We start from the raw sequence: 8,749 nt of genomic DNA, 5'->3' as shown, positions 1-8,749 counted from the left end.
TAACAAAGAGAGCTCATATAATATTCCACAACATGCCTAACAAAGCAGGTAGTTTGAGGTACAATGTAGACCCAGTTTGACAACAAACATTAAAACCGCCTTGACTAATACAAGGGAAACTACATAAACAAAACTTGAACAGTTTAAAGAAATAGAAATAACCATATTCACAGAAAAGATCGTATCATCCTAAGAGCAATGAAATTTTTTCGTCCAATAACTCTACATATCCGATGAGTTCATCAGACATTTCATGGAAATGCACGGGAACAACTCCTTTCGATAGCAGATCACCTTTCTCCTCTTCAATCAAATTTTGAAAGAGAAGCTCATCTCAGCTAAGAAGCTGACAATACAGAAACTCGGTGCTTCCAAACAACTGGCAATCATAACAGCGGCTGAGGTGTGTTGTCAATGCTGCACCGGTACTAGGAACAAAGGTTAAACTGACATGACAGAATCTGCTGAGTAATCTTCTGAAACCACCTACGCCACATCATGAGCTGACATCGGAGAAAGCCCAAACCTCTCACATCAAGCAGATCCAGATGTACACACAATGAAGCAGCATCAGTATATTACAGGACATTTAAGGTGGCGTTTGACAGCAGCACCTTCAATTGACTTAATTGTACATGATACCATCCTAGATGCAACAACGCACATCTTGAAACTTCCAAGGATAAAAAATAATCTTGAAGTCCACTTAAAAGTTGAACTAGAACCTTAAAACCATACTAAAACAAGGCAAAGGGCTATCAAATTCCTTGTAGTTGTAATCAATTCTGCTTATTCACACAATCCAAGTCAGGGCATCGCCTTTACCTCCAATGCCCTGCAAAATTGTGAACATATGAGAGATTCCCGCATTGAGAGATATTTGTGGATAGGCATACAGGACTCAGCAAAGATTCTTAGATATATCAAACAGAACCAGATTCAGCGTTCCCCGAATCAGCCTTGGAACCATCACTAGATGCTTGAGGAATGCTCTTTTCACACCACCTTGCATCAGATGCGACTTCTGAAGCCACATACGATTTGTTTTTTGCCTCACAATCGAGTTGAATATTCAAAGCACAATTATTGGGCAAGGAACTCTCATTAGTACCACAGAAACTGGAATCTTGATTTCCATTAACTTCCTCAGCAGGGTTCTCGGCGAAAGTTTCTCCAGAAGAAGGAATAGGCTGAAGACAGGAAGCATCAACATTCTCTTCATGGGAATCATCCAGCACTGGTTCGTCTTCTATTGCTGGAGCCTCACCAGGACCCTGAGAGGTAGACTGCATTTTATCTTCGACAGGAGAATCCAGCGCCGGCTCATCTTCTACTGCCGGAGCCTCACCAGGGCCGCGAGAGGTAGACTGAGTTTTATCTTCAACAGGAGAATCCAGCACTGGCTTATCTCCTGTTGCTGTCTCATGGGTTGTATCAATAGGGCATTCCTTGTCCAAAGTAGATCCAGGTAATTCGGCCCCAAAAAGAGAGTCAGAAGATACACTCCTCTCAGTGGAATCTAAATTTTTAAGTTCATCAGAACCATCTAAAGAACCACTCATCACAGGAGTATCATTTAAGGAGACACCGAGACATCGAGAACCAGAAACCATAGCAGTACCTTCATCAAATGTTTCATTTATGTGAGGCAAACTGGTTTCATCAGATCCACGAGGATCAATACTAGCAGGTGAACCACTATCTGATTTGCTTCCACTCCCATGCTTTATTAAATCTTTGCCCTTGCATTCTAATTGCTTTAAGCCTGTTGCAAGGGAAAATACAGGGAAAAGGAAAATTGATGTCAGAGAGCAGGCTAATGTTGTGATTAAGGAAGAGCAAAATACAAGTTGAAAAGAAAACCTGGGTCTGCTGTCACGTTCCCCTCATTGCCTTGATCCACTAGCAACTTCTGTAGCATGTCTATACCAGGGAATACTAGCATATTCATTGACCTCATTTCTTGCTTGAATGATTCCTCAACAGGAATAAAACCAAAAACTTCTGTCCATGTATGCATGAGTTCAGCAATTGCAGGGATAACCAATTTCTCAACCTTGAGAGAGCACAGAGCCTTCAAAATAGAGAGAACAAGACCAATCAAAAGCCATTTACAAAACACAGCAGGTAAGACCACAACCGAGAGCCGGAATCATTTTGAATATTATTTTTGGGAAAGTAAAATTACAGAAAGAGCATGGCTCACATAGCTTACCGATTCAATGGCACAAAAAAGCCGACGGCACATCCCTTGTCGCCTATATATGTGGCGAGTTCCTATGTATGGCATCTCTGCTAACTTTGTACCATGAAACCTAACCAGAAGCAGATTAGATATTTTATAAGAATTTGTTTTCATGATAAACCGAAAAGCTAACCATAGATTCCATAACCAATTTGGGGTCATATAACCCATGGCCCATGACTCTTTGGAGAAACTGAAAGAAAAGATGAACTGGGCCAATCCAATAATCAATAGAAGTAAAAAAGCAAACACGCAGCCTGAAAAAATGAATATTTTACAACTAAGATATAAAAAGCTATCAAATATGAGAATATACCTGATTGATGCAGCAGAAATTATTTCATCGCCTCTCTCTAAAATAGCAGTGTAGAAGCCACTGTAGTTCAGCCGATTGAAGTTTGATCTAAGAAGAAAATGGGCCAAAACAATTCATTAGCCAAATATCCAACAGCTTATCGTATACGCAAAAAAAATCATCTAAACAGCGTACTTGTACCGAGTTTGCAATTTTTAATTAATCTTGGAAAGCCAGCACTTTACTATTTGTAAATGTAACACAACACAAGATACAGAGACATTTATCTTGTATTTCAAAAACTAAAGACCCCCACCTTCAACCTGGTGTGTCAAGGTCCAGGAAAGATAACCAGGTTTACGAAAATTACATAGTTGAAAAGCAAACTTTATCAACTGTCAACTAAATCAACAACAATGGAGATCAGCACTTACCCACAATTATAAAGAACATTATGAATTAAATTGATGCCGCTCCTCCTGTCAACAATAGGCAAAAAGCATTCATCCATAACAGTCAAAGCAACAGCAAGCTTAGAATTGCATTCGATCCTCTGCGGGAACCCTTCATCTTCATCAGTTCTATGAACAAGTGTCCATGAAAATCCTGCTTCTAGTTCATGTTTGACCCCAAGATACTTCTTCAAATTCTCAAAAAGCTAAAGAAAAACAAAATTAAAGTTAAACAGTGAATTAAAAAGAGAACAAAAGTTACAAGAGGTTGCATGGGAAGAAAAATGTCATTTGTACATCAATCTAAAACATATGAGATTTTGTTAAGGAAAAAGGTCATAACAGGAAAATAATAACATGATTATTTCACAAACGATTTACCAACATTTACAGTTTTATAACACTTCATAACTTGACATTTAGGTAATTGATAAAAAAAAATTAACACTTTGCTTAATTTAAAAAATGCCTTCATGACTGACGAGGATGAAAATGTCAATATCCATGGAAATACTGATCATTCATATCTGCAGAAATATTGACATTGATGGAAACATCGGTAACAAAAACAAGGAGAAATTTCTTTAAAATATGAAAGTTGTGAATAAACTTTAAGATCGATGAAGCATCAATTTCACGGTAATCAAATCCCCAGTTATTGAAAAGCAAGAACATTTAAATCTAACACACAGTAACCAGACATCAAGAAACATTCATTTTCTTCCTCTCTGTTTTCTACTTTAGTACTTATTCTTCCTCTACTTCTGTTCACACTGGATGTGGTAGTTGGGTTTCTAGGGGCAAACCAAAAGCTACATTTGATCCTTCTACAGCTTTGGCTGATGGAAATATCATTGACGTTTCCACCAAAAAATCCGTCTTCCTCACATCTTTGAGCCCGAAATCAAACTAAAATTATACATGTTCCATTGGAATTTGGACAGAACTTTAGGGATCAACCCCTCAAACCCCTGAAATCCCGATATATCAATTTTGTCATCCTTGGTGGACGACATTTTGTCTCGTGACTTGATGTTTGCATAGAGGTTATATTTTTAGGTTACATTTTACATCAATTCAATCCTCAAGAATAGAACTGTGGCTGCTATAGAGATGAAAAGGAATCTCTCTAGGGCAATTAATGCTGGCCAGGGATAAATGGGAGATGGTTTGGCCAATGGCAATGACAATAACAAAGAGTAATAATGCTTGATATTTTTCAAGGTGACAAACCACATGTATTGTGGTCAACTACCTATTACGTGACAGACCTACATATATGGGAAGGCGTGTGATAACTGAAACAAAATATGGCCGGAAATTATTAGAAATTTAGGTATTACCCCCAACTGGACATTATTAGTTTATAATTTCATATCTAAGAACTTCGATACTTACAGTCGGACCTCATGCGCATACATATCAAGTAAATAAAATTTCTGAAACCACAAATGAAGTGATACCTCTCTGCATTTCTGCCCACAGAATGAAGAGTCTAAACTAGGAGGATCAGCAGGACTACCATCCATCTCCTGACAGCATGATATGTGACCTGCAAAAGCAGAAAATCATATTTCAAGCAGTGCATCTGAAAGCAGTGGAAAGAAATAAAAAAAACCATATGTGCAGATGCCAAGAATTTCAAAAGCAAGGAAACAAATGATGAGTACATTTTTTGCCACAGAGGCAGCAAGTGAGCAGTGCATCAACAGTTGTATCATCCTCTTCAACAACATTCTCATTTGCTAACCCACAAAATTTGCATGTACAATTTGGGCAGTGCCAATCACCTGGAGGAAGCATCTGCAATGAGAAAAAAAAGTATTAATACCTAATCATGAGTGTACAATCAGAATGAAATTATTTTGCAAGTTCACAAAACTTAAAAGGAAAAAAAATTGACAAATACTAACACTGTCTTAGCTTGCATTTTGGAGTAAACTGGATCAAATTTGTATCCACAACTTTCAGAGCCAAAACACATCTAAACAAGATTTTCCTTTCCAAAATTTACATGCAATATCTTTGAATTGATGACATGGTACTCTGAACAACTAAAATTACAACTGAAACACAAAAGCTCAATCATAACAGCAAAGTAGTTTAAGCATGACTGCAAAAAGGCAGTCTCCCTCTCCAAACATATATGAGTTACAATCCTGATAAAGAGCATCAGAAGTGTTTGGAGTGTTTGGAGCTAACTCAGATCATTCAACCTCTCTCTCCATTGATCCATAAAATTCAAGTATTATGCTACCCGTGTCTTCCCCCAAAAAAAAAAAAGAAAGGTACCTGTGTCAAGACTTAAGAAGAATGATTTCCCATGCCACAAAAAGACACAACAAATGCCACAATGCATATACAAAATTAAAGATGTTACTACAGCCTTCATCAAAATAAAAATAAAAAGAAAAAGATGTTACTACAATCTCTAAACCTTTTCTTTCAAAAGTAAACCTCACTTCACCGGACTTCATAGGTAGAAGGGAAAAATTAACCCAATGACCCAAAATATATGACAAAAGAAGATGATTGTAGAAAATGGACTGTTGAAAATATACAGCGCCAACATATGCTGCACTCTGCAGAAAAATAATGCGACATACCCGTATATTCAAGCAGCTCAGATGAAATGTTGATGGACAGCTATCGCAACAGATCAAATCCCCGCCATCCCCACAGATGCCACAAGTATCATCATCTGGATCGTCACCGTCGACTTCTACGGAGTGGAAGCCAATGTGTTCAGTAACCTTTTGTCTATTCCATGCATCTAATTGACACTGCAGAAGGGAAACGCCAGAGTCCAAACATATATTTTGAAATGGCTGGCGCAACTTGCTTCCTGCATGAATCTCAAATTTTGAAGTTGTGAGGATTTTACTACAGCAACCGCAGTGAATTCCATCTCTTGTAATCCACCCCTCCAGCATTACTTTAGTCCTTCGGCGATTCATATACTGCACCTTTTGACTCAATTGAACAGTTCCTGAGTCAATCAGCCAGGAAAGCAACGTCCGTTTCCCAGTATATGGAACAAAGCCATCACTTTCCGAGTTGACCCCATAATTAGAACCACGTACCAACAAAGTACACCTTCCAAGCTTTCTACTTTTCCTTTCATGTGGCATATGCGAACTTGATCCTGAAGACGGTTTTTCAATACTTTCGTGTGGATGATTTGAGTTCACATTGGCCAAACCATTTTCACTCATTTTCCCCTTGAACGACTTACCACCCTGCTTTAAGTAGGTGCTTAGTTTCTCCTCATAACTAACACTATCCATGCTCTCTGGATCACGCTTGATACTTGCGGATCTTTTCATACGGACTCCTCTCGCATTTTCACCCTCAGCATCAGCCCTTTGCTTCCTTTTCATTTCTTTCTCAATCTTCTTTCGAGTTTTCCTTGTTAATTGGCTGAGTACATCATCAGTTATAGGTTGAACCCCACTAGGTTTAGCCTCATTTTCCTCCTCATTCAATTGCTTTTGAAGCGCATCATAAGCCTTAATGATGGACCAGTAAGCTGTACCTGCTGGGTTAATGTACACAGCATCTAGATAGTCTCTGTTCCTTCTAGGCCTATAATCTATTGTCCAGCCTGCACTCAGAAGCATCTCTCGTATTCGTTCACGTAGTTTTTGCTTTTCCGTGCCACTACCACGTTTAACTTTACCTTCTTTGATTCTGGATGGAGTCTTTTCACATGAAGGAGCACCTTCATCTTTGCAAACCACCCTCTTCACAGGTTTAGAGGCTTCCACACTCTTTGGTCCTAGTTTCAATGATGTATCACTATCCTCTGAATCCCAGTCCGAGCCCTTACTGTTCAAAGAAGGCAATGATTTTCGCACATTCGGATGGTTTTTCACTGTCCTAACCACTGAAACTGGTTTCTCAATAAGCTTTGGTTCAGAGTAAAATGGAGGGATAATAGCACTTTTCGCAATATTGTCACTCAGAGCCTTTCTATTTTCTTCAGATTTGCGAAAATTATAGTTCTCCAGTGGCCCACCTGCATTCTTTTTCTTCTTCACCATGACCTTCAAAACACCATTTTTACCCTGCAGCCTAATGGATTCCTCTGATTGACCTGTGAACTTGTCTCTCAATAAGGGTAGCTGAGCTCCATCCCTATTCATCTCAAACCTACCCCTGTCAGTATGATCTCGGTTCAAGCTAGTTGTCCTGTCAAAGTACAAATTCTTCCTCTTGTCAACTACATGTCTTCTTGAACCACTTTCAAATTCCCTCTTAATGCCACTTAGTGGCACAGGAATCGCTCCTGAAAACCTTCTCCCCCCAAACTCACCCACCCCATCATTAAACCGTTTCCTTCTCGAAATCTCTGCATCATACTCATCGAATTCGTACACCTCCAACTTACTTCTCTTTCCACCACTCTCATCCAAATAACCTTTACCAATCATGCCATCCTCGCTACGCCTAACCGGATCAAATCTCTCCCGCTTTTGACTAAATTCACTATCTTCAGCAATGCCCTTATCTACAGCTCTTAAACCATTGGAAACCCGTATAGTTTCAGGTTCCACCTTTCTACGAGGAGGTATCTCATCACTAGACCCCGAATCGCTCAAGACCAACCTCGACCTCTTCTTGTCCTTGGGTTCAAAAACCTTCCGAGCACTCGAAGAACCAACAGCACCACTCAACCCCTCGGGTTTCTTCCTCACAATTAAACAACCAGAAGAATTTTTCTTCACCAAAACCCCAGAAGGGCCAACAGATCTCACACCTTCGTCCATCTACATCAACCGCCCGAAACCAAAAAACCCTAATTTTTCAAAACCCCGCCCTTCAATTCATCCCAAACCAAGCAAAATCCGACACAGAAACCCTAATTCTCTCACAGCAAAAATCCCCTAATCAAAACCCACCAGATCTGTACCAAAATATCATAAATGCTTATACTTCAATCTCACAAATCCCAAAAACGACACCGTCCAATTGAAAGGGCAAAGGAAGATTTCACAAAAATCTTACCTCACCGGAGAGTATGGAACTCCGCCGATTGAAGACGTCCGATCGCCGTCGCAATTCTTCGAATCAGAGAGGGAGGGGAAGGTTCAGACGGAGAGAGAGAGAGGGGGAGAGAGAGAGAGAGAGAAGGGGCTGGGTTTGGATTGTAAATATATGCAATTGCCACTTTGTAAATTACAAAATCACAGCCCTTCTTCCCTGTATTTATTTTATATTTCCATTTTTCCTCCTTTTATTTTTTCCCCTTTTTTCTGCAGATTTTGCATTTATGCGTTTACATTAATTTTCCCAGATTTCCCTCCAAATCTTCACACGAATGTGGGGCGCGACTTCATGAACGGTGCATGATGCGTCCACGTCGGATGAATCTACAGCGTCTGTTGGTCGGGCACATGACGTGGCGGGATTGGAGTGGGAGCGGGACACGGGATCGAAAGCTGTTTTTACAGTTTGATTCCTACTTTATGTTGTTTGTTTTGGATTCTCGTATGGAGTTCACGTATTTGTTAGGTTTATCAGCCTCGTTTTTTCACCAAGGAACTAAAATACGACGTCGACCAATGTCGTATATCTTGTTTAGAGAGAGAAAAACAAGTAAAACTTTAACCTGCGTTCCACGCGCGAAACAGAGAGGGGAGTGAGCGCGTGGGGGAGAATGCATAGGCAATTGGGATCTTCTGCTATTGGATAAAAATTTAAAAGGCTTTATAGCCAAAATGGTCTCAAAGATTTGCATAACACATCACTTTGGTC

At 39.7% G+C, this 8,749-nt stretch overlaps 1 protein-coding gene across 1 annotated transcript; it reads right to left on the bottom strand.

Annotated features, from left to right (window-relative positions):
- Positions 1 to 8,435, bottom strand: LOC103935986. The gene is made up of 8 exons (XM_009345821.3): positions 5,599 to 8,435; positions 4,663 to 4,795; positions 4,456 to 4,544; positions 2,975 to 3,198; positions 2,562 to 2,648; positions 2,216 to 2,315; positions 1,864 to 2,074; positions 1 to 1,765 (listed from the first exon to the last, which is right to left on the bottom strand). Exons 1-8 carry the CDS (start codon positions 7,759 to 7,761, stop codon positions 924 to 926), a joined length of 3,849 nt encoding a protein of 1,282 aa, XP_009344096.2. The 5' UTR covers positions 7,762 to 8,435; the 3' UTR covers positions 1 to 923.
- Positions 8,436 to 8,749: the final 314 nt, after the last annotated feature.

This window comes from the organism of the source record quoted next, unplaced genomic scaffold, assembly GCF_019419815.1.
Source record: "Pyrus x bretschneideri cultivar Hongxiangsu unplaced genomic scaffold, Pyrus_bretschneideri_v1 Contig6, whole genome shotgun sequence".
Classification (NCBI taxonomy): Eukaryota; Viridiplantae; Streptophyta; class Magnoliopsida; order Rosales; family Rosaceae; genus Pyrus; species Pyrus x bretschneideri.
This window is presented reverse-complemented; position numbering and strand designations above follow the sequence as displayed.

What these genes read in the sequence shown, in the direction of transcription:
- LOC103935986 (XM_009345821.3), bottom strand. Translation starts at nt 7,761, where the DNA reads ATGGACGAAGGTGTGAGATCTGTTGGCCCTTCTGGGGTTTTGGTGAAG. An exon ending in CTGCCTCTGTGGCAAAAAAT is followed by an intron (nt 4,545 to 4,662) that starts GTACTCATCATT and finishes CTGCTTTTGCAG; the next exon opens with GTCACATATCATGCTGTCAG. An exon ending in AATGTTCTTTATAATTGTGG is followed by an intron (nt 2,649 to 2,974) that starts GTAAGTGCTGAT and finishes TTTTCTTCTTAG; the next exon opens with ATCAAACTTCAATCGGCTGA.